This window comes from Podarcis liolepis, assembly GCF_965112155.1.
Source record: "Podarcis liolepis genome assembly, chromosome: 10".
Taxonomy (NCBI): Eukaryota; Metazoa; Chordata; class Lepidosauria; order Squamata; family Lacertidae; genus Podarcis; species Podarcis liolepis.
In genome coordinates this window covers 54,887,460-54,915,369 of record NC_139562.1, presented here as the reverse complement: position 1 = coordinate 54,915,369, position 27,910 = coordinate 54,887,460, and the positions used below count along the sequence as shown (strand labels likewise).

Genomic DNA, 27,910 nt, shown 5'->3' with positions numbered 1-27,910 from the left:
TTCAATGTTATTGAAATGAATGTAGTAGCTTCAAGATATCTGGAGAGAACTATTTCAGTTTAGCTTAATAATTTAATTTTTGGTTTCTTTTTTTGAAAAAATAGATTCACAGTCGTCTTGAGGAATTGATAAATGGTTTACAAAGAGCAAAAGTCAATTTAGAGGAGCAACTAAAGCAACAGGTGCGGTAAAGATTTCTAATGTGCTGATGATTTGTCTGTGAGTATACATGCTCATAGGATAGAAGTGAAATATGGGGGGTTTTCTGTTTTAAAATTATGAAAATTAGCATGCAGAGTACCTTGTGACTATCCCAAGGTGAGGGATAAATGTTGATCCTTGCACACTCAAAATGGCACCACTTACAGACAAGAGGAAGATATATCAGCAGGCTTGGGGGAACCATGAGATTCTAAAAGAACTTAAAAAAGCAAAATCTTAAGAAAGCAGAAAGACAGTAACCCTAAACAGAAAGAAAGATGTGTCAGGTATGAAATCACTTAGAAGAAGAAAGGAAAGGAGCACACCTGTCCTTCCTCAAGTAGGGCAGGTTTCCTCTTCTGGACTACCTCCCCACTTGAGAAGGGAAAGCTTTAAAGGCACAGATGGAGTCAACTGATAGCTGGCCCAAGTTGTGCTTTCATGGGCTCAAAGATGTTCAACTGGGGATGTGGAGAAGGAAAGTGATTATTCAGGTGACACTCACCTTCCATGGGGGTTATGTTCCGGGGATAGCGTGTAAAGCCAAAATCGCATATAGTCAACATTCATTGGGTTCAAAGGCAAGTGGGATTGCCAAAGTCTTTTTTCCCAGACACCAACACCCTTTCTACCCCCTTTTAAATTATATATATTTTTTGCTAAGTGCATACAGCTCAATGGGCATAAGCTAAATGTTTGTAAGTTGCAGTCAGTGTCTTCTACATAGAATTCAAACAGGGAAAGTTTAAATGTGACAGAAATCACTGGTGAATAATAAAACTAGCTTTCAGCTGGTAGATTGAAGGCAAAGGGTGATAGCCAACCTTAATCACGCACAAAGCAGGCCCACTGAAATTAATGTATCAAGTCAATTGATTTTAATGGGTGTCCTCTGTGTTTGATTTTGTTGAATATCACCTCAAGTCTTTAAATATTTATTCCGAAGATTAAACAGAATTTGGTTCATAAGGCTGAAAATAATACTTTATTTCTTACTCCATCATCATCATAATTAAATAATAATGATGATTACATATAATTTTTATGTATAATTTTAATAATAATTTATATTTAAAATGTATGTAGCAAATTACTCTTCTCAGTTGTGATGCAAAAAGGACTGATACAATTGTTTAAGTGGATTTCAATACCTGTTTTTGAGGGAAACTACAATTAGTGGTAACCACAGTTTGCCTAATTCAAGCATTGTAGCAAATGGTAGCAAAGCATTGGAGGAGGAGTATATGTACCAAGGGCTGGTGGGGGTGTGGAAATTAAGAAGTGAGCAAGCAAGCCTGTGGTTACTGCCCCATCGCCAAATTATGGCTTGGTAGTTGGCTCTGTGACAACCTAATGGAGTCTATATTTTTATATAAATGCCTGGATGGCTTTTTCTGTGATAGTTCTTCATCAAAACACATTCTGATTGCTCCATAGGTCCAAACGCAAACCATATTTTCAGCAACAGCACAAGATACTCAAAGTATGTGGGAAGAAGAAGTAAAGTCAAAATCAAAACTTGAAGCTCGCCTTTCTGAGCTTGAGAAGGAAAAGACAGAGCTAATGGCTCAGGTGAGTCCAGTGTGAATGCAGTTAAGCCTGTGTCAAGCTGTTCTGTGTTCTGTGTTACTCAGAGTAAACATTAGGTACCTCCCAAGTAATTTTATTTAGTTATTTATTAAATGTCATCCAATTATACAGTGGTGCCCCGCAAGACGAATGCCTCGCAAGACGAAAAACTCGCTAGACGAAAGGGTTTTGCGTTTTTTGAGCTGCTTTGCAAGACGAATTTCCCTATGGGCTTGCTTCGCAAGACGAAAACGTCTTGCGTTTTTTGCAAGTTTGTTTCCTTTTTCTTAACACCCTTAATACAGTTGCGACTTGACTTCGAGGAGCAACTCATAGAACGCGGTGTGGTAGCCTTTTTTGAGGTTTTTGGCGATTTTTGAAGCTTTTCCAAAACTTTTCCGACACCGTGCTTCACAAGACAAAAAATTCGCTAGACGAAAAAACTCACGGAACGAATTAATTTCATCTTGCGAGGCACCACTGTAATTAAAAATAATAATACTCCCAAAAAAGTTTTAAAGGCCATAGATTGTTTAACTAGCCGAAAGCCTAGAGGAAAAGGAATTTTTTTGCCTGGCGCCTAACAAATATGCTTGAATCCTTGTAATCACCCATTATATTTTTTTGTGAATCATTGCAAGTAAGTTCACAAAAAATACAAACCTAAATATTGTTTTTTGTAGCCAACCTCAAATGGGCACCTCCTTTGGGGGGTAGTCTCAAAGTAAAAGCTCTCAATGAGTAAACAAATATATATAACCAGCATCAGAGAACAGTTTTTTAACTTTTTCTGGCTGGCAATTGAGCAGTGAGGCCTGGATAGACCTGAAAAGCCTGTATTTCAGGTCTATCCCTCCACTAGTTCTCAATGTGTAGGTTTGCTGTCCATCTGTGGGTGGGTCTGGCATACACCCAAGAGCCCACCAGAGTCTGCAAAGCTATACTGAATGTTTTCCAGGCCGTTGCCTTTTTAGCAGGTGCTGCATTGGATGTTGATAACACTTCTCACTCAGATTTAGCTATGGTAGGTTCTGTAGCAAGATCTTTGGTGGCACAGCTCTCCAGGACTTGCTGGTTGAATCTAAAGATAAGAAGAAGGTGTTTTAAACGGCCTGAAAGAAGGATGATCAACATTCCTTTCAGAAGTCTTTCCAGTGGTACCAGTCCCCCCAGTCCTTTCAGTTCCACTGCCTAAGGCAAGTGGATGGAATTTTTGGTCCTCTCATCCCACTTGGTCTGAAAGCTGAAGTGAAGCCAAGAGACAGCAACAGTATCAAAGTTTGGTTAGTCCATCCTGTCAAAGACTTCTAGGAACCAGTTCTGATGCTTCCCTCCCTACCAGTAGGAAGCTGCCTAAACCAGGTAGTGGGACAGATGGTGGAACGTAACATCAGAACACGTCTCAGAAGTAGCTTTTACCCGGAACTGTATTTGTGGCCTCTCCACACCTTCTCCCTATCTCTGGGGGTCTTCCTCTGAGAAAGAGGAACATGGTCTGCTTAGCAATCAAACTTCTGGAGATTGTGGGGAAATGGGAATTTTCCCAATCAGAGGAATATCTTTGCATTTTGTTTTCTGTTTCTCAGTTAGCACTTGAGCACAGGAGGCAAAACATTCTTTCTGTGATCAGAAGGGCACTTGCATGCCCAGATTGATGTGTTTCTTAAATGTTAACGAACAGTGTTAGTGTAAAGATGTTGTGCTTACTCTCTTGAAGTTGGAGCATGAAAAGAAAAAAGTGAGGAAGTTAGTGGAGTTGAAGCAATCGGTGGAAGCACGGCTAGAAGAAGAAATGAAAAGAAACATAGAACTACAAAAAGAATGCAGCGGGTAAGGAAGTTTCTATTGTTCTGCTAATAATAAATGGATGCTTTGGTTTTATAGAAATCCTGTTAGAAATACTTTTAACATTACCCTGTTGAAAGTAATCATTCATTTAAAAGGCAGTGCCCTGCTTCTGTTGAGTATTTTACTTTGCATTTAGTGCCCTGCACCCTCTTGAACTGTAAAGAATTATCTTTCCACTGTTTAATTGGGAGCAGCAGTTGTGTGGAAGTGGGAGCGAGGTGAGCTTGCTGAGCAATGGAGGTATAGTTTTCTGCCTTTTATGGCTGTGCCTGAGGCCAGCGGAAACTCACAAGACCCCAAGAGCCAGTCAGTACTTCTGGGGAGTGGGGCCTCAGAGGAGTTCTGGGTGAAAACTTCACCAATACCGGTCTGCTTTGGGGGAATAAAAGATCATAGAATCGTAGAGTTGAAGGGATCCTGAGGGTCATCTAGTCTAACCAATTGCAATGCAGTCAAGAAGTAAGTGGTAAAATTGCCCCTGCAGTCTTTACTGGAGTTCCCCTCCCACCCTCCTTAATTTCAGGGTTGCCCAGGGTTACCCTAGTTTCAGATCTTGCTCTGAATAGTTGTCAGTCATTGATTTTTTTAGGGCCAGGGAGGAATTTGTCCCGCAGGCAAATTGTCTAAATCTGCGGGTTTTGCATATCTCATTGCAGTTGTCACAACTTTGAGGGCAGAAGAGACATTGCGCTGAATCCTTAGTCACAGCAGGTTGGGGGTGGGACCTTGCAGGACAGCACTTCCTGTCCAGATGACTGACTTGGGTGCTGGCCCTGCCAGCTTCTGGATTCACCAGAAGCAGTTTTCACCATTTGTCCATCCAACAGCAGACAGGCTGATTAGATACATGCCAGTGCCTGCACTAAACCTGTTTCATCTGTAATCAGTTGTAGCCTAAACTGATCCCAGTACATGTCCCCTTGTGTTTGTTTTCTGTCTGCTCCCCCACCACTGCTTTACTGTGCATGGACCCACAGTGTGTGCAACATGAAGACCCTGTGGTGTCAAGGGATGAAATAGTTATTGTATCTCAGGGTAAGCAGTGACCAAAGATCCTGTGGCTGGGTGAGTGAAAGTAAAAGTGGCAGCACTACAGAAGACAGGGACCTGGAAAGGGAGAAATAATGTCTTCTATGGCAGTGCTGTTGTCATTACCAAAGGCTGACTTGCCTGCTTCACCAGTGCAGTCCATCAAATGGATGTGCACATTTGCTAAGTAGTCCAGTTACCTATATTGTGAAATAACTACTGTATTTTTCGCTCTATAACACGCACCCGACCATAACACGCACGTAGTTTTTAGAGGAGGAAAATCTGTAGGCATGCCACCCGTAGGCATTCCCTCCATAACACGCACAGACATTTCCCCTTACTTTTTAGGAGGAAAAAAGTGAGTGTTATGGTGCAAAAAATACAGTAAGTCCATTTGAGTTTGCCTAATTTTGGAACTGAAATTGAGCCTACATGCTTTGGAAGGAACAAACCATTCTACTTTCAGTTCTCTTGTATATTCAGCCATGAAGACTATGTTTCTGCTGGAGTAATGAAAGAGAGAGAAAGATCTCTTGAATTTTTTAAGCAATTTGAGTTAAACTATAATCCAGGTTTTCTCATCAGTGTTTAATGTGATTTCTATAATATTACTCTTTAGAGTTAAAAAGTTTCTAAAAACAGCTAAAAAGAAGATAAAAGAATATGAGAGTCTAGAGAGTTCATCTCTTACTACTATACATGGAGAAATGAAGAACAGATTCTCTAATGCTGAGATGGAAGTTAGCAACCTAAGAACCAAGGTATATTTCCCTCTTGCTTTAATACAATTAAAACATTTTCTAAAGTAATCATTTTTCATAAGTGATTGTATTAAATAGTATTTTCAAATGTTTTAGTCCATTTGTTCAACAATAATGCATTCCTTGTTAAAAGCACATAGTCAGTTTCCTCAACCTACGTCTCCCTAGGTCTGTAACCGAATCCTCAATATATCATTTATTGCTACAGAGTTAAATGTCAGCACTATTCTTGTGAACTTATGTAAACTTTTCTTGATTTATTTTATTTTGAAGAAGTCTTAGTTCCCTGTTTGAGTTCTTGCTGAACTTTCTCAACAGTTGGAGGTTGAGTCAGCGAGACGTGTTCAGGTGGAATCTACAAATTGTGAACTACGTGATCAGTTGTCTTCCATGAAATTACTGGAGAGAAGCAAACAGCAGCTAGAAGAAGAAATAACTAATCTCAAACGCCATATACAGGACAATATGATGGACCTCAGTCAAATTGAGCAGTACAAGAGAGAGATTGAAGAAAGAGCTAGGCAAGATATAAGTCAAAAACTGGAACAAGTCAATTTGTTTTTGCAGGTAAATGTATCAACCATTTGTTGTAATTTCATAGACAACATAACTTGCTAAATCTTTTTATCAAATATCTGAACCTAGGTGATGTGGCAGCCAGTAAGCACTCTTGTTAATCCTTCTTGTCTGTCTTTTGGGTTTCTTTAAAATATGGGTGTTATGAAGACAGCTATCTCAATATAAATCTTCTAAATTAATACTATGACACTTTGTGTCCCAGACGCAGGCTGCTTCACAAGAAACAATGGAGCAGATGAGAGCTACTAATTATGCTTCCTTGAGAAATCAGCTGGAGAACAGAATAAAAGATCTAGAATGTGAGCTGGCTATACTGAGAAACAGACCGCAAGACAACAACTTACAAAGAGAATCAGTGCATTCAGAATTGGAAAGATATAAAGCACTGTACTCAGAAGAACGAAAAATGAGAAAGTCTTTGGGAAGTAAATTGGATCGGTAATTCAGAAGTCTTCTGACAATTCTCTTCCTTGTGGCTTGTGCCAGGGAAACTTTAGGGAGAAGGATACATTAGGATGGGAAAGAAAATGCTTTCTCTTAGCCTAATAGAATTTCCCTTTCAAGAACTAAAATGAAGGGACAGAACCAACCTCTCTCCCAAAATCCTCTCCCATATACAGCAGAGAGAAAAAGATAAGTAAGTACATCCAGCTAACCTACACAGTAGTACAGTGGTACCTCGGGTTACATATGCTTCAGGTTACAGACTCCGCTAACCCAGAACTAGCATCTCGGGTTAAGAACTTTGCTTCAGGATGAGAACAGAAATTGTGCTCCAGCAGCGCACCAGCAGCAGGAGACCCCACTAGCTAAAGTAGTGCTTCAGGTTAAGAACAGTTTCAGGTTAAGAACGGACCTCCGGAACGAATTAAGTACTTAACCCGAGGTACCACTGTACTCAGGTCTGAGATGAACTATAGAATATATTTCTAACTGTTCAAGTCCAGCCGCTATTTCCGGAAGGGCCACAGCTTATTCATTGTAATACCACACTTGATTGACCCATGCTTATTAGCTGGGCAGGAAAACAGAACCAGAGAAGGTAATGATTTCTGCTTACTTGAGAATTTGCCCAGTTTAGCAAAACAAGTATGTATTTGTAGATTTAAAAGAAAATAATGGGTGACCCTAAAAACTAAGCATGTTTATTAACCTTCCCACCCCCATAAAAGGATGCAATTGTTCATGATGGCCTATCATTAGCAGGTGATGGGAGGAAATATCCTCCCTTTGCTATATAGAGAGGTTTTAAATGAGGAGAAAAGGGGCATCTCTTTCCTTTTCTTCAGAAACCACCCCTCCCCACAATCATGTTTGGGGCTGACAGCCAGGCATGTACCCAGCCCTTAGTCTACCCAGCACAGTGGAGAACAGTTTCAGGATGGAGAAGAAAGGGGTGGCACTTTTTCCTGAGTGTCCCTACTGACTAGCCCCATGAATCTGGAATAGCAGTAAAAAGGTAAAGGTAAAGGTACCCCTGCCCGTACGGGCCAGTCTTGCCAGACTCTAGGGTTGTGCGCTCATCTCACTCTATAGGCCGGGAGCCAGCGCTGTCCGCAGACAGCGTGACAAGCTGCATCTGGCGAGCCAGCGCAGCACACGGAACGCCGTTTACCTTCCTGCTATAAACCGGTACCTATTTATCTCCTTGCACCCGGGGGTGCTTTCGAACTGCTAGGTTGGCAGGCGCTGGGACCGAATGACAGGAGCACACCCCGCCGTAGGGATTCGAACTGCCGACCATGCAGTCGGCAAGTCCTAGGCGCTGAGGCTTTTACCCACAGCGCCACCCACGTCCCTTTGGAATAGCAGTACAAGGGCCCTTTTCCAGGCTAGCTTTAGCCCTGAACAGGAGCATTCCTGTTATGGGCTGGAAACAACACTTTATCTAGAACCCCACTGCTACAAATGTTAAATGTTTCCACTCTTTTAAGACAAACTGTTGCTTAACTTCTCACTTGCATCTGAAATTTCCACAGAGCTAATGAGAAATTAACAGAAGCCAGCACCAAGCTCTTACATGAGCGCCACAAAAGCAAGTCTTTACTTGCCAACAGCTTTATGAGTGGCAGCTATTCTTCAAGTCCTGTCTTGGAAACAGTTCAGGTGGGGAGTCTTGGCAGCAACTTAGCATTAAGCAGATCTCCCGGCTTTGGAGGTGCATTCATGAACCCAACGGGAAGTACAGCATCCTCAAAAATGAGAGTGGAAGCTTACCTAGCAAAGGTGAGTAACCATGAATGTCATTCTTAAGCTATCATTTCTGTAAGGCTGTAGCTTTAGATCATGTTCACATGAACAGTTATTTCTGTTTAACAAACACTATTTAAAACAAAGACATTGGCATTCTTTAGTTCTTTTCCTGATACTAGCAAGACAAGAAATAAAATGCTGACTGTAGAGTGGAGATCAGTTCAAGGTGGTCCTTGAGGTTTTTCAGTCCTCAGCTACTTAAGGCTTTATAGGTCAAATCCAGCACTTTCTGTAGGGCCCAGAAGCTGATGGACAACTGGTGCAGTCAGGCCAGGATTGGTGTTATGCTCAAACTGTCTTTTTCTGCTGAGCAATCTGGCCATTAAGTTTTGCCCCACATATAATGCATTGCGGTAATCTAACCTAGAGGTTACCAGAGCATAGACAACAGAAGTTAGGCTATTTCTGTTCAGATAGCTCAGCTGGGCCAGCAGCTGAAGCTGATGAAAGGCACTCTGTGCCACTGAGGCCACCTCAGCCTCAAGTGACGGCAAAGGATCCAGGTGAACCCCCAAGCTACATATCCTCCCCCTCAGAGGGAGTGTAACTCCATCAAGAGCAGGAAACCTCCCAGCCATCTGGTCTAAGGAACCACCTATTAACAGTGCTTCTGTCTTACCTGGATCGAGCTTCAGTTTGTTGGCTCTCACCTAGTTCATTACCAAGGCAAGAAGTAGGTGCAATATGATGCTTCTTGTTCAACAGAAAGCATCTCTTAGAGGTAATATCATCTACACTGATGCCATTGGCATTTAATACTAGATCAGGGGTTCCCAAACTGGAGTCCGTGGCATATCTGTAAAAATACAATTAAAACACAATTAAAACTCATATACCTTCTAGCACACCGCAGTATAATTTGCTCCAACAGGCAGAAAAATATTTAAGTGGTCTTCCAAGATCTTTAGCAAATTTCAAATGGGAAAAGTTTGGAAGCTCCTGTCTTAACAGACTCCAGTTGAAACTGATCAGAGTAAAGCAGGGATAAAGAAGCTGTGGCCCTTCAGTTGTTGCCGGACCGCAATTCCCATCATTCCTGCCCATTGTCCACATGGGCCGGGGCTGACACACTTGGAGTATAACATCTGAAGGGTCACAGGTTCCCCAGCCCTAAGATAAGCTGTAAGGCATGGGGGGGGGGGAGAAAAATGAAAAATATGGCAATGCCTACCTTAAGTAGCACCTTCGTAGTCTTGTTTTCAGTGTAATGTCTTTTGTCCTTCTTTTAAGCCTTGCCTTCTTTCTCCTTCCTCCCAAAAATCATTTGCTTGTTTCTAATCCCTCCATCACAAGGATATTGTAAAATTGAAATTATGAAAAAATGCATAAAATGGAGAGAACCTCTGCCTAAAACCCTGCAAAAAAGGAAACATTAAAAAATTGAAAATATATGCATTTGAAAAAGATGTTTACTGTAATGCCATGTCTTAGAGAGAACTAGAATTGACTATGGTATACCCTTTCCTGCTGTTACCTTCCCTGTCTTCCATTCCAGCAGTGCAAATGGGCACCAGCTATTATTAAATGCTAACAGTTTTTGTTATGGTGTAAGGTTTTGTGGACTAGAGTCAATTTCATGAGGTGCATTAAATATAATCCTCAGTTGTTGCAGGTATATATACATATGGGTGGTGGAGAAGGATTCTAAGCAGGGAGCCCAGTGAGAAATGCAATACAACAAGTACTAATAGTGACCATTCAGTTAAGGCTAGAATGCATGCAGAACAAACCCTTGCCAGAATAGCTGTTCCTCTGGGAATTTGTGATCACAGCCTTTCTAATTACTAATTCAGGGCAGGACCCAGAGGAAGTCACACCTTAGTGCTAGGCATGAGTATCATGTCATTGATTTTCAATAGACTAAAACATGCCTAATTTCCTCTGGCTCCAACCCTGTTTCCAGGCTTGCAGCCAGATGCTATGCATGTTTACTCAGAAGTAAAGCACACTGAGTTCAGTGGGACTTACCCCGTAAGTCTATATGATTGCATCCCCAGAGTAGATTAGAATTTTTTCATTGTAAAAGTTTCCCTTTTTCTCACACTTACAAATTGGTCATTTTCCTTTCTGCCTTCAAGACCTATACACTTATGGCTTGTTCTTTACTTCTTCAGCTCCTTGATCAAAAGTCTATTTCTTCCTTTTCTTCTCTACAGCCAGACACTTAACAAGGTGTGTACTCCGCATTGCTCAGTGCCATGTGATTCCTTGTACTGCACAAAATTCAGTGACATTTTAGTTTAAAATTATGTAAAATTATGCAGTAGACTAGCTAAAAAGAAGCTAAGCATTTGCTGCTACACTACATATTTAAACTTCTCAGATGGTTTTTAATATTTATATTTTTTCCCCAAAATATGTATAGCATAATTTCAATACATTATACTTATTCCATTACCTTTTAGAACAAAGAAAAAGAAAAATAGAAATAATTAATGAAAACTGTAGCCTTAGTCATATATGCCTCAATTAGTTCCTGATTTGGCTTCTCAGTTAGAAATGCCCTTGTTTTACCAACACTTCCTTGCATTCACCTGAAAATGGAGATTCCATCTAATATAATGGGTACTAATAAGTAGGGAAGATGGTAGGCATCTACACAGCATGTAGATCTGATCTCCAGTTTAGACATTTAATCCTATGCGAATATTCTGGAAGTAAAACCCATCAAACATAGCAGGGCTTACTTCTGAGTAAACATGCATAGGATTGCACTGTGAGTCTCTGAACAATTCAAAGAACATGTGAACTACAATGAGTACTGTCTTCCTACATTAAAAACCTTGACATGGGATTGTGGGTGATTGCTCTTAATTTACTCAGTTTGCTTAAGTAACTAATCAGAAAAAGAATAATTTAATTACCTTTGCCACTTTCACCCAAGGATGTTGAAAGTGATTGAAATTACCTGCTTCTTAGAACATGTGCTGTATGTAGAATTCCCCTGAAAAGATTTTTTTAAAATCTTTTTTAAAAAACAAAAAACCTCATTTCTTCCTCTTTTTTTCTTGGCATATACTGTGGTAGTATCTTATATTTATGATCCACACTTTCAAACTATCCTTGACTTCTGATGTTACATTACCTCTTCAGTTGCTCATTTTATCAAATAGTCCAAGTTTTTTAAATAAAAAGTTAATTGTCTATAATTTGATTGAGGCTACCTGAAAACAGGGAGCTGAAAATTGGTATCAAAATAAGAGATGGAATATTTGACCCAACATGAAAGTTGCTCTGATGTTGACATTTCATAATGAATAATGTACATTTGCATCTATAATTTTATAGCTACTAAAATATCACATAATGTAATTTCAGATGCGGACAGAACTAGAAAAAACTATCGCCAAGGAACTAGAACAAGGTATGTTAACAAAACAGCATGCTAGCAATTTAAAAACTCATCCTGCTGTGAAATATTCATTACAAACTGATACCAGTAATAGTATTCAGAGGTGATATGCCAAAACACTGTTTTATTTTTGCAGTTTCCAAATTAGATAAATAAATAATAAAACCTCACTGAACGATTCTTTTCATGAACATTTTAATTGGTATAAATTGTACATGATAGTTGCCTTTGGGCTTTATCACGACTGTTTCAGAATGTGCATTATAATTTTCTTTTACCAAAGATTCTCAGTAGCTGAATTGGTGTACTGATCCTCTAATGAGCAGCAATGCTTTAGTGGCATAAAGTGCAAGAAGGCTGGGCTTTCACTATTTTTTTCATGACATGTATTGCCAGTTCTCCATTGATGAGTTTGTTTGTCTTCAGTAATAAAGCCACACATGGTTTTATACATAGTCATAGATAGCTTTCTTGGTGGAGTATGAGAGACTGAACCTCAGAGTTGTGGGTTCAATCTGCATGTTAGGCAAAAGTTTCTTGCATTGTAGGGGGTTGGACTAGATGACCCTCATGGTCTCTTCCAACTACAATTCTGTGACTCTATATGTACAGTTTAAACAATGTGATTGAAAACCTAGCTTAAATCAAAGTATCCATTCACGTTGGCTTGCACCATTTTTTTAAATGAAGGATTTTCACAGATCAATATATTTAAGCAAATGCTCAATACAAAGTGTTCATTTAATGTAATAATAATAGCCTTGCTTTCTTTTCCATAAGAGACTAACAACCATATTAAGGTATGCCATGGGCTTATTGTATGGATGAACACCATAACGGTGTAAAGGACTATACAAATAACTAAGAAGTATACAGTGGCGCTGTGGGTTAAACCACAGAGCCTAGGACTTGCCGATCAGAAGGTTGGCGGTTCGAATCCCCGCAAGTAGATAAATAGGTACCAGCGGGAAGGTAAACTGCGTTTCTGTGCGCTGCTCTGGTTTGCCAGAAGCGGCTTAGTCATGCTGGCCACATGACCCGGAAGCTGTACGCCGGCTCCCTCGGCCAATAAAGTGAGATGAGCGCCACAACCCCAGAGTCGGCCACGACTGGACCTAATGGTCAGGGGTCCCTTTACCTTTTTGTATACAATCTAGGGCTAAATGATTATATGCTTGGTTTTGTTTTTAATTCAGTAAGAGTGTTCTAACATTAAAGAATCTCACTTTTTCTTGGAAAACTGCTTCAAAATGGATTTGTGAAATGAAAGAAATTTGTTGCTAACCAGTAAGTTCCAACAGTGGGGAAGCAGAGCACTGCCCTCCTAACCTCCGTTGGCCCTCAGCTAGCCCCCACCTGCTTCCCTTCTTACTTACAACCAGTCCAAGGACAGAACTGTCCACCAGATTCTTCCCCCTTAGTCTCAGTGTTGTCCTTATAGAACTCAGCAAGGAGCAAGATGGGGACAAAAGTAGAATCACTGGGGAGTTCCAACATTGTGCCAGTAATAAAACTTCCACTTCCTCTGCTCCCCCAGCAGCACCCAATGCTCCCAGCATCTTCTCAGGAGCATAGGAGGACTCTTCTGTGCAGATTTTGTGGGTGCATGTGGAGGGGGGAGGGAAAGCCCCATTGGACAGATTTCCACTGTGCTAGCAGGTAGACATTATTGGATGTCACCCGCAGCTACAAAGATGAATGTCCCCCCCAATAGGAATTTAGTCCCTTGAAATCCACAGAAGGTAGTCATAACTACCTGATCCCTTCTGAAATCTGTGGAACTAACAGAAGTCTTACTTGGTATGAATCCAACTCAAGGTCATGCCCAAGACCCTGCCTACATCCAGTGGTGAGGTAGGATCTGAACTTGGTCTGCCAAGTTGTGCAGCCATTTATCAATCCTGGCTGCTTCCAGACTACAGGGTTAATCTAGATCATCGTCATTTTGTTCACTCCCTTGTTACTGATCATCCAGCTGCAGCTATTGTTCTTTCATCGCTTCCCTGTTCTTCTGTTCCCTTTAAGACCTCATTGTTTTGTTACTTAAATTCAGAAGAGGAGCACAAACCCAACTAAAGTAGATTATCTGAGCACTAGAGTTTCCTTTTTTGCTTTAGACTTAAAGCCATGGTTTCCCCTGTGCTTAGGCTCTGAGATGGGGGTGGGGAGCAAGGGGCAGGCCCTTCAAGTTGGAGGTGTTTGCAAAGCAATGAAATGCCTCACTGTTTTACTAAAGCTCTCTGCAGAACTGTGCCAGGAGGAGTGATTCCCTTTCCCTTTTTTTTTACTTTCATGGCACCATTGAGCTTTTTTAAAAATTCAACATTTTATTCAAATACAAAGTCACAAGCCACACACATGCAAAGTAGAATAGATCTAGCAGTAGATTTTATCAATCTTAGCACTTTATGCTACTTTTAACGGTCAATGTAGTCATGTCTCTTCTTATTGCTTTCTGCAGATTGACTTACCGGTTTATACGATCAATCAAATTTTTATGAAGGACCGAATGTTATCCCCACTTTGTGCATCTTATACCAAGGTCCATATTTGAAGATACATAGGTGTTGGAGGATGTAAAAAATCTGCTCAGTTAGCAAATGTAATAAAACTTCAATACCACACAGAAAGATTCCAGAGAGTCTAATCTTCTTATCACCCTTAACTGGTGTGTAAAATTTCTTGGCGATGGCAATATTCCAAACATATACCAGGGTCTCAAATTTAGCTACTTTGAGGTCTTCTTCCACTGCTGGACAGCCATGCTGCTGTTATTTAAAAATATGCGCAAGACGTCGGGCATGCCAATGTAATGAATGGCAGGTGCATGAAACACTAGCTCTGTCTTGGCTGCATTGTATTTTCTGATGCCCCTATAAATGGAAAATGAGCAAAATCTAGGAACACTTACCATAACTACTCTCTTATTTGACATACCAAGGGGTACATTTGGACAGACAGGCAGAAGTGTGATCAGCACAAATATGTTTTACAATAAGAGATTTCATGTGGCATGATGCCATCTCAAAGTCTTAACAAACCAAGAGTGTCCAAAGAGAAGCCATGCATTTCAATAACTTGTAGTATTTCCTGATTCCAAGATGGAATTGCTCTATTGTTAAGATTCAATGTCTGCCTGAATGCAGAAAGTACTAAAATGGGCCCTATCGCCTTTTAAAATCTGGTCAATATCTAAGGGCATGGATATGCAATGCGACCTTCACTGAACGAAGACCAGCTTCCAAATGGAGAACAGAAGTCTCAGTTGCTTTGGGGAGCTCAAAAGTAACACAAGGATATTTATTTTGGGGTATTTCCAGGTTCAGTTTTTTTAAGAGATCCCCATATTTGTGTGCCATAACAGATTTGTGAGGTGACTTTGGCTTCATAATTTTTGAGGGCTGGGGGAATATCTCTAGCTCCCTTACACCATTAGAACCTTGATAAAGAGTTCACTGCATTAATAACCAGTATTTGCATATGAGAAGTGTTTATTCCAACTTCCAGTTGAAGAAAAGCATAAATCTATATATTTAAAGGATTTCGCCCACTCATTGGGGTGCCCATCAATTTGCCACTTGTGTTTTTTAAACCTATTGGCAAAAACCAAAACTTTTAGTTTTTCTTGCACTGCCAGTTGATTAAAAGATTTATTAACTCTTCTTGTGCCTGAGACAATAAAATTGGGAAATTAGCATACATAAGTACTGTAACTTTCTTGGTTCCCAGTACAGTGGTACCTCAGGTTAAGTACTTAATTTGTTCTGGAGGTCCGTTCTTAACCTGAAACTGTTCTTAACCTGAAACACCACTTTAGCTAATGGGGCCTCCCGCTGCTGCCGTGCCACCGCACAATTTCTGTTCTCATCCTAAAGCAAAGTTCTTAACCCGAGATACTATTTCTGGGTTAGCGGAGTCTGTAACCTGAAGCGTATGTAACCTGAAGCGTATGTAACCCAAGGTACCACTGTATAAGGGGGTACATAATTATCATTGTTACTCAAATCATGAGTAAATGTTAAACGATGTTGGTGCTAATAAGCATCCCTAATGGATACCCTGTTTAGCATGGATCGGATCTGAGAGCGAACCTGAAAGGGATATCCTAGTATCAGAATTAAGTTGCTAGATCAGCTTGTTACGAGGTTTCTGGCTGCTATTCATGAGAGCCAGTGTGGTGTAGTGGTTAAGAGCGGTAGTCTTGTAATCTGGGGAACCGGGTTTGCGTCTCCGCTCCTCCACATGCAGCTGCTGGGTGACCTTGGGCTGGTCACACTTCTCTGAAGTCTCTCAACCCCACTCACCTCACAGAGTGTTTGTTGTGGGGGAGGAAGGGAAAGGAGAATGTTGGCCGCTTTGAGACTCCTGAAGGGGAGTGAAAGGCGGGATATCAAATCCAAACTCTTCTTCTTCTTCTACACTGCAAAACAAAGATCTCTGTGGTATAATAGCAGATCTGGAAGGTTAAAGCTGTCTCCTTGGATTGGAAACTATAGCTCATGTAATGCAATTCCCAACCTACCATATGTTTTTGAGGTCTGTTGTGGACATAAGTGCAAACATTTGTTTAGCTGTGCATGTATACATTTTTTAAAAAATGACATCCCCCCCCCCAATATACCAGGTTTGCACAAAAGAGCAGTCAGTAATTTTTTAAACCTTTGTGTTGCTTCTAGCCAGACAAGGATTTGAAGTCACTCCTGTGAAAAGCTGCCACTTCCTTTTATCCCCTTTTCATTTCCCGTCCCCTGTAGCTGCAAGGGCAAATGTTACTGTTATAGCTGTTTTGCACAAGAGCATTTCTGTACAAAAGAGGTGTTTTGAAAATAAAAATGCCGCAAACATGCCGGTACTGACAACCAGTGGGAAAGGGCAGGCTGCATCCTTTCCTTTGTGCTGATGGAAGCAGAATGGAAGTTGGGTTTGGTGATAAGCACCCAGCAAAATGTCAGCGCACATGAAAAGAATCCCTCCCATACAATGAGCTTCATTGCAACTGCACTTGGATAACATGATCTCCCCCCCCCCTTCCTTTATTGGATTATCTGCAGATTGGGAAGATCTGGGGGAACATACATGTTGCTACTTGGAATAAGAGGATGTCATGTGGACACTGCAAAAAAAGAGAGGGGGTAGAAGACAAAGCAGGTTCAGATCCACTGCTATGTGGATGAGCCTTCAGTATCTAGTAATACAAGTTCAGGTTCAGTCTTGTAGCAACACACTGTCACACTACTGAGCAAATTTTGTGATAGCTTTAGTGAAGTGGAGGGACGCGGGTGGCGCTGTGGGTTAAACCACAGAGCCTAGGACTTGCTGATCAGAAGGTCAGTGGTTCGAATCCCCGTGACAGAGTGAGCTCCCGTTGCTCGGTCCCAGCTCCTGCCAACCTAGCAGTTTGAAAGCGCGTCAGAGTGCAAGTAGATAAATGGGTACCATGGAAATAGGTTTCCGTGCGCTGCTCTGGGTCACCAGAAGTGGCTTAGTCATGCTGGCCACATGACCCAGAAGCTGTGCGCCGGCTCCCTCAGCCAACAAAGCAAGATGAGCACCGCATCCCCAGAGTCTGTCACGACTGGACCTAATGGTCAGGGGTCCCTTTACTTTAGCTTTTAGTGAAGTGGTCCAGAAAACTTTCCATTTGTTTCAGTCCTAACACTACTTGCATGGGACTAAGCCTCACAGATTTCAGGCATACTAAAACTAATAACTATTTTCAGTTACTTTAAAAAAAACAAAAACACCCAACATTACATGCTTTGAAATATTTCCAAGTATTCCAGTAAAAATAATTTCAAGGTAAAGTCTTGAATTGGTTTCAGTGTAACATTTAAATCAGAGCCAGTGCACTTTTAATCTTCCTTTTTTCCGCATACAATATTTCATTTCAACTATTTTGGGGTGTTTGAAAAAAATGTTTGTGATGCTTGTAAAATTAACATGCATATACTTCTTTTGTACTAAATACAGATGAACACGCAAAATCAGACTTGTCTATTTACAGTGCAGAAAACTATTAGATTTTAAATCCTCCAGAAAAATTACATCACTGAATTGTCTGATCTATGGTTGTCTGATCACACTGCAATTTGCACTTAAGGCTCCAATATGACATTTTCTTTGAAGCTAACATATAGTAGCAATCTAAGTGGAGCAAGATCATATCATACCTGCATTTCATTGTTCAGTAGCAAAATAAGCACTGTTTTCCAATAGTTTCAGCATTTGTTCTGAGAAACAGTCATCCACTGAATTATTATTTTTTAGCCACCCTAATGATAGATTAATGCCGTTTTTGAAATTAGTAGGAAACCATAAGCCTTTCTTGTTTTTCAGCTACAGTTGAACTTGATACCGGACCTGTTAGAGTCTCCCCTATAGGATCAATTGATGAATCATCAAAACAAGATGACGTGTCCAAGGCCAGAAAGGAGTATCTCGATGTTTTAAAGAAAAACTATATGATTTGAGTAAATTCTGATGAGCTTGTAGAATGAAGATGCTTTATAATATTAAATAAACAAAATGTAATTTTTGTAGTTTGAAGTATATTATAAATTATAAATATTTCAGGCATTTTGCACTTGTCTGGAAAAATGTTGTATAGCTGTACAGCCATATGCTTCCTTCTTTCATTTGTTATGAAAGCTGTATTGTTATTATTATTATTATTATTAGCAAAAACACACACTAGCCTAGAGATGTTTTACAGAACTGTCCATGTCCCCTTGTCCTGTATATTTAAAACCAAAGTATTTCTTGACACGTTTAGCGTAATTTGCTACTTGAAATGTTGTGCAGGATTTGTCTGTCGTTGGGTAACAGTTAAAATGCTGGTCTGAAACATTTCCTGTGTACCTTTTCCTGCAGTCTGTACATTTACTACTTTTGTCACTAGTGATTTTGCACAGCTTAGGACTGCCATAAGAGATTCAACAATACAGTGGACGCTCGGGTTGCAAACGTGATCCATTCAGGAGGCACGTTCGCAACCCGCAGCATTCGCAACCCACAGCGCCGTGTCTGCGGGCGCGTCCATAACCCGAAAAAACGCAACCTGGAGCGTCTGTAACCCAAGGTATGACTGTAGTGGCTTTACTGCAGTATTTAAATGCTAAACAGTGGTACCTCGGGTTAAGTACTTAATTCGTTCCAGAGGTCCGTACTTAACCTTAAACTGTTCTTAACCTGAAGCACCACTTTAGCTAATGGGGCCTCCTGCTGCTGCCGCCACCAGAGCACGATTTCTGTTCTCATCCTGAAGCAAAGTTCTTAACCTGAAGCACTATTTCTGGGTTAGCAGAGTCTGTAACCTGAAGCGTATTTAACCTGAAGCGTATGTAACCCGAGGTACCACTGTACTGACAGAAGTGCCAACAGACTTGTTATTTGTATTTTTAAATGGTACATAAAATGCACTGAAGTTTTTAATTGAATAAAAACTGGTCTATACGGAGTTCCTGATACTTTATTCCATCAGGTAGTAGTGACATCTACCTCCAATTTTCTTACCATTTCCCAAGCTTGATGCTGTTAAATAAATGTAATTTATTGTCCTATTTCTCTCTCACTACATAGATATCATCTGATGGTAACAGATATTTTATATGGAAAACGAGTAGTTGGCACTCTTGCCTGATGAAAGTTTTGTCACACAAACGGCAAGACAGCTTAAGTATCACAGACTGGTTGGACATCTTAAGATTGGTGAGAGGAACCAGCTAGGGAACCAACTGTTGATCCATGTGCTATATTCAATGCATACAAGAAAGACCTTTAAATTTTTAGAACATATTCATATGTGGGGATTATCTCTACAAGTGGAGAGGGGGCTGCTTTCCTGTAACTGATATTTTCTTTTTCTTTTTGCAAAACACCATTTACTTCCCAAGGTGGGGAAGAGTGCAGAAGTGGCCACTCAAAAACAAAGCATTGATGAATTCAGTCTGTAAATTTAGTGGGACGTAAACCTACATAGGACTGCCTGCCACTTCTTAATGTTATATTGTGTTGAGAGTTTATTTTGAAAAGTTTGTCCTTAGCACAATAAACTGAAAATGGGCATGTCCCGATAGTTTGTGCTGCTCTGTGTACATACAGTGGTGGACTATAAATCTGTTGTCTATCAGCAAAGAATTTGGAGTTTCCGTAAATAAGTAAATCTGATTTCTTGATATATTCAGGTATTCAGAAGGCAAACAATGAAAAATTAAAAGGAAAAGTTTGCACAAACAGCACATAAAATTCATTTATGCTGACAACTTCCTAATATATTTATATTTATGCTGACAACTTCCTGATGTTTTACTTGGTGATAAGTTTCTCATTGTATCAGTCATACTAATTTTGGTTAATTGCTATTGGTGTAGGCTTAACCAAAGGATAAAATATAGATGGATAGTTCTTTGGAAACCAGCTTCTATCTGTCAGTAGATTTTAGTAGAGCTTTCTGTGTAGGAACAAAGCTTCCTAAATCTGGTTCCACTGAACAACTCGGTGCAATTCACCCCTTTTAAAACCCATCTAGTCCTTACGTAAGCTCAGACCCCCAATGAGATCAAACCACTTTGGCTATTTGCTTTTGATAGATCTACCCTCCTATAAAAAGAAGAAATGTTTCAATTATAAGACTTTACTGAATGGAAATCAGATGGGTCAAGATAATTCCTAAATTAGTCTTCATATCTTTTGCGCTTAGCTATATTTGTTGTAAATGCATGCTGAGGACAAGACTGAAAGCAACTGAATTTCTGAAAAATCCAGTGCCTTTTTCCAGCTGGGAATCTTGTTCTGAATTCACTTCTGTGCTGCTAAAAATATATCCTCGTGTGTCCAAAAAAAGCCTAGGCAGAGAACTAAGCTACATATTTAATCACTGCACCAGGATGAGGAAGGTTTTTTGAGGCTCACAGCCCCCTGAGGAAGTTGTGCTGTTCCTCTGCAGCAAGAGAGATTGTGCTTGAGGCAGGGAGCATTTTTGGAAAGAGCAAGACAGTGCCATGATTCAGTAGTTGCAACATGAAAATGACTTCTTTCCCCACAATAACTTAACTTTCCTAAGTGTATTTCTTGCTCACTAATGCTACTCACTGATTTCACATCAACTATTCTCTAAAATGAGGGTCAACAGGGAATTGAAATTCCCTGAATGACCACACCACCATCAGTTATCCTTTGGGCTTTTTAAATATTTCAGTTGCCACTAGTGTCAAAGCCACACTCTACTACTAGGATGTGACTATAAGCACATACGTCTGCTGCAGAACATTCTGGCATTCTGTGTCATGTACTTTGTGCGATGCTGGAACAATCATGCGGTAGAATGCTAATGGCCAATTTGGAATTAATGCAGCTGTAATAAACACCCTTAAAACGAGAGAGACAATCTGAAGAAGGTAGCAGCCTTTGAACACAATTTGCTTCTCCTAGAAACAAAAGCTGTCTGACAAGCAGTCCCCAGGAGTATTCTATTTATCCCCACAGGGCTTTAGTTGGCAAACACCTGACCTGAATTTGTTTCCTGCAATAGCAGTGACTGGAAAAGCAATTATTCAGACAGAATTCATTTTTTTAAAGTGTGTGTATGCATGTGTGTGTGTAAATAAATAAACCTAAGATGAGGGTTGATTTCTGGATGCTTTATTTCACATCTGTGGGTGGTATCCAGCACAGCAATCTGCTTTTGGAACAGACTGCCACTTGCATAATTGAACATTAGCCCCTCTGCATACTCAAAATCTGCTCCAGAGGGTTAGAAGCAGCTTTTTGTGGGGGTGGGCAGTGAAAGAAGAGGTTGGGGAAGTCTCGGTGCATGAACAAAATGCAGCTTACACATTGTTAGATACAACCCTGTATGTTCATTGTTTTGCTTTGATTTTCACCCATCTAGATATAGTGGTTTTATTTGATTGTGGTTGTGGCTGGGTGTGTATGTGTCCGGCATCAACATGGTATTTCTAAGTAATGCTTCATATTGTCTTTATAGTGAAGAACTTGTTCAGATCCCCAAGCCGGGGGGGGGGGAATAACAGTGAAGACAACTTTGGTCTTCATTTCACTGATGAGCATCTTGAGTATGGTCTTTTAAGCCAGATCAACTTTACTTGCCTTGTGCTCTTAAAAAATTGACTAGCTTATAACACAAATTCAAGTAGCTTTGCAAATCCTTAGTGTACTGCGGTGCAGCTCTCTGAAAGTCCTTGTGCTAGAAGCAGAGCTTATAAATAGAAAGTTGCTGTTAACCCAAACAGGCAAGTTCCAAAATGAGAGCTGCTTGGAGCGATAGTATCCCTTCTGTCAGTGACAGGCATGTTAATTGAGCATGCAGGGTGCCCTCAATACAAATAAGGATTGATTGCTGTTAGTCCAAAGGGACTGACAGGTTCTGTGCAGTTAGGACCATAGCCATTTGCCTGAGGAGTAATAGAAGCATTTGACTCCACCCATGTAGATTGGCATCATTTCTGTGAAGGACTGCAAGTGACTTCTTCACAATGGCTAGAACTAAGTGAGAGAGCAGCTGAAGTATCTCAAATACTTCACTAGCTGTTCATTATTGACTCGCTTGACTATTATACTATTGATTAATGCTCAAGATGCTATTACTGCTTGACTCTTAAATGGCTCTTTCAGAACTATCTAAATGAAGCTCTGGGGAAGGGGTAAAGCGTTGCCTTTCTGCTTGTCACAACCCGATCAGCAATTGGCTAAATAATGATACTTCTGGGCTAGTCTGAGGTGAGAGAGTGAGAGAAACTGTTAAGTTGAGATAATCAGTCAGAAGGTATTAGGAAGGTATAGGCCGGTAAAGAAACTAAGGATAAGAAACTGACGAGAAAATCAACTGAGAAACCATACTTGTTAATGCTTACAAAATAAACTTGTTTATTTGATTTAATTTTAACAGCTGTCTGGACTCAGTGTGTACCCGAGAATAACGAGTTGGTGGCAGCGGGGAAGCGAGCACAGTAGTGGCACAGGGATCAATAGACCGTCAAATGTCCGGGGACCGTGTGTGATTGCCACACTGCCTTTACTAAACACAGTTCAAAGTGCTGAGGTTGACTTATAAAGTCTTCACAACTTGGCATCAGCCTACCTTTATAGTAAGCTCTTGTTGAGGGCACTTACTCAGTGAATAAGCTAGGAGACAACAAACATCCTGCTCTCTGGCCAAGTAGATGCCTGTTGCAAGCCCACAAGCAGGACATGACTGCGACAGCATTCTCCTGACACCTGCATTACAGCAGCATGCCACCTCCAATAACTAGAAGTATTAAACACCTAACATCAAAACCAGTAGGTTTTGACAGGCTTATCCAGTCAACTGGGTGGGAGACTCAAGACAGGATTTCCAATTGAGATATTATTAGTTTATTCACCTGTTTAAGACATGTTCTTGAACCTTGATTGCACTGTGAGATTTGGGGGCAAACACTGGAATAAAAAACAACCGTTTGTCTCAAATCTGGTTATTTCAAAGGGAAATTGTTCAAGGGTATATTAAACTCATTGTTAGAATGTCGGCTTCCTGGCAGCTGGGTTCATGAGCTCAGAAATCTGTGACTGACAGCTTTGTCTGGAAAAAAATTGGGAACACATCAAGCAAATAAAACTGTAGCTCTGAAACTGGTGTGTTAGGCACTCACACAATGCCTCTGGATAATTCTGTAATGACATGCATTTGCAGAAGAGGAGGAAATCATTCAAGGCCATGAAGGAAACTGGTGGCAACAAAGTTAGCTTTTTAAAAAGGTATGCAAGCTGGTATAACATTTTCATATAGTTTTCCCTTATACTATAACATGCAGTAAATTTTATATCCATATTCCAGTTGCTCCCATGTGTCTATATCTGTGTTATGACCTACATCAATTGCCCAATGTATCATTGAAGATTTTCCTTATTTATCCTTTGTTTCCCATTCCAATAATATCTTATATATTTTGGACAGCACTTTAACATTATATTCCAACAGTTCTCTTTCCAAACATGATGATCGTTCTCCAAACCCTTGTTTCATATTTTTTTAAATACTTCATTCAAGTGGGTGGTATTGCATCCATGTTGTTAATTCTTTAAATACTTTTTATATTCTCCTCTGTCCTCTCTTAATAAATTTCTATAAGTTACTCATCCTTCCATTATATATTTTTTCTTTATCACTATGGCTTCTAATGGTGAGAGCCAGAGTGGTGGTTTCGTCTCCAATAGGTTTTTGTATTTATCCCAAACTCTATACATTTTTCCCCCCTGTGTATATGGTTTGCAAATCCTTTGTGCACTTTCGCTTTTTCATACCATACCACAGATAAGCATGCCAACCAAAAATATTTTCATGACCTTCAAGATCTAAAATATATGGATTTTTCAATATCAACTATTCCTTCAACTAGCACAGAAAAGATGCCTCATAATATAATCCTCTGAAGGGCTGTTTTCATTCCCTGGGCTGAAGGTTCCCCAACATTATTTCAGCAGGTTTATGAGTTTGTAGGATGCTAACCTTTGAGCAAAGGGACGCGGGTGGCGCTGTGGGTTAAACCATAGAGCCTAGGACTTGCTGATCAGAAAGTCGGCGGTTTGAATCCCCGCGATGGGGTGAGCTCTCGTTGCTCGGTCCCAGCTCCTGCCAACCTAGCAGTTCGAAAGCGCGTTAAAGTGCAAGTAGATAATAATAATAATAATAAATTTTATTTATATCCCGCCCTCCCCAGCTGAAGCCGGGCTCAGAGTGGCTAACAACAGTAAAATGATAAACTAAAAAATTATTTCATTATAAAATTAATTCCAATCAGATTAATGGCAACCATTGGGCTAGAGTTCTGTGAGGATTGCCAAAGGTAAATAGATAAATAGATACCGCTCCGGCGGGAAGGTAAACAGCGTTTCTGTGCGCTGCTCTGGTTCGCCAGAAGCGGCTTAGTCATGCTGGCCACATGACCCGGAAGCTGTACGCCGGCTCCCTTGGCTAATAAAGCGAGATGAGCGCCGCAACCCCAGTGTCGGTCACGACTGGACCTAATGGTCAGGGGTCCCTTTACCTTTACCTAAACTTTGAGCTATATGCAACACTGCCGCTCTACTGATGCAACCGATATCCAAACATGCAGTGGGATTTTTCCTCTCCCTTCCAGCCACCTATGTGCTCTCAAAATCAACTCTGGAGTATTTTGAGGATCATCTGGAGCAGATTTTGGAGGGAAAATGAGTTCTATTTGCATAGCATTGGATAGAACCCTTTTGGTACTTTCCTCATCAGTGATAGCTATGCAAAGAACAAGGTTTGTGTTCGTTTGTGTCATAATGTGATGGCCTGGGAATCCGATTCGGAGGCTGAACCTGAGGAATCCCAGCCTGCACAGGAGTCCCCACCTCCAGGGCCGGCTGAGCTGGGGCAGGGGCTTGAACCTGAAAGGCCCTCACCTGTGCCGGATCCTCAGGAGCAGACACCAGCTGAATCCGCTCTGGCTCCGGAGGTGATCAAGGACCCATTGCCTGCAGGTGCTCCTCTCCCAGCCCTGTCAGGGGAAGGTGAGATTGCCTCTGGGTCCAGTAACCCTCCAGCCTCTCCTGAGCTGCAGAGGCTCAGGGCAGAGAGGCGGAGGGAACTAAGTTCTCACAGGAGTGCTTTCCATAAGGCCAGCTGAGGGGAGTCACCTGTGGGCTGGGACCGCCCTATGTATCAGAGGAGATAAAGGCCAGTCAGCCCAGTCCCAGGTTGCGGGAGCAACATCGTTGGTAACCTGTTCTTGCCAGCACCCTGACCTGCTCTCCTGCCAGAGTTCCTGACCACACCTGACTCCTCGCTTTGGACCTCGCTTCGCCCCTGACGGACAGCCTCCTTACCCTTGATCTAGGACCGGACTTAGACCATGCCACACGGTTAAACCCCCCCCCCGGGACCAGCACACATAATCTGGCTGGATGACAGGGAGGAGGAAGAGGATCCCAGTGAGGACTGTGACACAGCAGGGCAAGCTGGGCATGAGGAAGGAGAGGTTGGTGTAGGAGGTTCTCATGGGGTGACAGAATATGACAAGGGGATGGGGGCCAGGGCACAGAAACCAGAGCAGCAGGACCCATCACCAGAGCCAAAAGGGCTCCTGTCTCCATGAACACAGCAAGTTCTGAGGCATAGGGAGCAGTGGGATGGGCGTGCCAGCCAAGAGCCAGGTGGGGCTTGCTAACTCTGGGAGGAGGTGTGTGATTCCTCAGCTGGTGTAGGCTCAGAACAGGTGAGGGTCACCTGCTATCAAGCCCAGATGCTGCAATCAGCACACAAAGTATAAAAGGGAAGCAGAACTGAGGTGCTGGGTCTTCTCAACTGACCATGTTTATACTTCAGCTTGGGTGTTCCAGGATCTCTATGGGACTGTGCTTTACTATGGACTTTGGACACGCGTTGAAGCAATGATTCTTCAACATCAACATCGTTGGACTGGTCATGTTGTGCGGATGCCTGATTATCGTCTTCCAAAGCAACTAGTCTATTCTGAACTTTAAAATGGTAAGCATAATGCTGGTGGTCAACAGAAGACGTTCAAAGACTCTTTCAAGGCAAAAATAAAATAAAATAAATAGTATAAACACCGACAACTGGGAAACCATAGCTGTCAACCTTCCCCTTTTTTTGCGGTAAATTCCCTTATTCCAGCGCTGTTTCCTGCTGCTTTCTGCTACTATCCTGGATTGTTAGATATTCCGTAGACTGTCCCCAGGACAGGTGAGGCTGCTGATCCCTTATTTTCAAATCTGAAAGTTGACAGCTATGCTGGGAAACACTGGCCTATGAGTGCTCCAATTGGAGAACAGCCTTTACCGAAGGTGTCATGGACTTTGAAGACGCTCAAACTCTGGATGAAAGGGAGAAACGTGCTAAGAGGAAGGCACGCTTGGCAAACCCTGTCACCATGATCAACTCCCACCTGGAAACCTATGTCCCCACTGTGGAAGGATGTGTGGATCCAGAATTAGCCTCCACAGTCACTTATGGACTCACTGTTAAGACCGTGTTCATGGAAGCCAATCTTACTTGGCTATGAGTGAACGCCAAATAATAATAAGAATAAGAACACGTTGATCGATCCCGGACTGGGGACCTGACATACAGACTTACTGTCAGGTAGGCCAGGGGTTCAGGACTGTTTGTTTAAAAGTAAGTTTCCTTACTTTAGTTAGTGAGTGACTAACCATTAGAAAACTAAAAATTCTAAAATGAAGATGGGAATGCTCTATCTCCTGCCCATGTGGAATAACAGTGGAGTATATAGAGTAATTCTGGGGTTAGTTTAGGCAAGGTTCCCTTACGATGCTTCCCAGAAGCAGCTTCTGAGAAGGTCAGGTGAAATTGACTCAGCTCCAGGAGCTCCTAGCCACATTTCAGCATCGAGCTCCATCCTGGGAGCACAGCAGGCATCTAAAATAATGGATGTCTCCGGTTCTGTTCAGAGCCAGTAAGAGCTAGAGGGTAGAATGACTCAGTGCACAGGAGGTAATCACAAAATTGCTGCTACAAGAAGCCTTCTTTCTTTTCTGATGAATAATTGGCTCAATATTAAGAGGTGGAACTCCTACACAACCCCAAACTGTTTTAACGATGCTACCAACTCCTGTGCTCTGACAAAAAAATGAGTTGAATATAAATTCACTTTTTAAGGTGGTAATTCTTCAGTCCCAGTTTTTCAATTACGTTTAAATAGCCACTATATGATGTGCCAGAAGGAGTCTTCTGTCTTATTATGGCAGCTAAACAATAGGAGTATAGCAATTCTTTCATGATCTTGTTTGTCCTCACAAACATATAGTTGTCCTCACAAATATATAGTGAGAGAGTATTACTCACAAGGGTGGTGGGAATGGGTGATTGGCTGATAGGTGTGGTAAACCTGTTGCTGACTGTTAACTACCGAGTATAATTAGCTATGTAAAGAAATAATAATAATAATAATAATAATAATAATTAAATAATATTTTTTATTTATACCCTGCCCTCCCCGGCCAGAGCCGGGCTCAGGGAGGCTAACACCAATAAAATCACAGTAAAAACATAATGGGGGGGGGCAATTTAAAATACAGGTTAAAATGCCTCATTTTAAAAGTAGTTGATAGATCAAGACCATAAGGGGAGGGAAACATAAGGGTCAGACTGAGTCCAAACTAAAGGCCAGACGGAACAGCTCTGTCTTGCAGGCCCTGCAGAAATATGTCAAGTCCCGCAGGTCCTGTGACAGAGTGTTCCACCAAGTCGGGGCCAGTGCTGAAAAGGCCCTGGCCCTAGTTGAGACCAATCTAACCACCTTGCGACCTGGGACCT

The 27,910-nt window shown here is 41.3% G+C and overlaps 1 protein-coding gene across 14 annotated transcripts in view; it reads left to right on the top strand.

Moving 5' to 3' along the window:
- The window catches only part of ANKRD26 (ankyrin repeat domain containing 26), a 60,475-nt gene extending 41,424 nt beyond the window's left edge, over positions 1-19,051 (top strand). For 10 of the 14 annotated variants that reach the window (XM_083463206.1, XM_083463205.1, XM_083463211.1 and 7 more), the window contains 9 exons: positions 105-182; positions 1,639-1,773; positions 3,488-3,600; positions 5,270-5,411; positions 5,730-5,978; positions 6,193-6,428; positions 7,970-8,216; positions 11,562-11,607; positions 17,932-19,051. In XM_083463206.1, coding sequence (XP_083319332.1) covers positions 105-182; positions 1,639-1,773; positions 3,488-3,600; positions 5,270-5,411; positions 5,730-5,978; positions 6,193-6,428; positions 7,970-8,216; positions 11,562-11,607; positions 17,932-18,065 — 1,380 coding nt within the window. In that variant the 3' untranslated portion in view covers positions 18,066-19,051. Of the gene's footprint in view, positions 1-104; positions 183-1,638; positions 1,774-3,487; positions 3,601-5,269; positions 5,412-5,729; positions 5,979-6,192; positions 6,628-7,969; positions 8,217-10,357; positions 10,416-11,561; positions 11,608-14,056; positions 14,226-17,931 lie in introns of those variants that run through there. The other 4 variants (XR_014516569.1, XR_014516570.1, XM_083463212.1 and 1 more) reach the window with 4 other exon arrangements.
- The last annotated feature ends 8,859 nt before the right edge of the window (positions 19,052-27,910 follow it).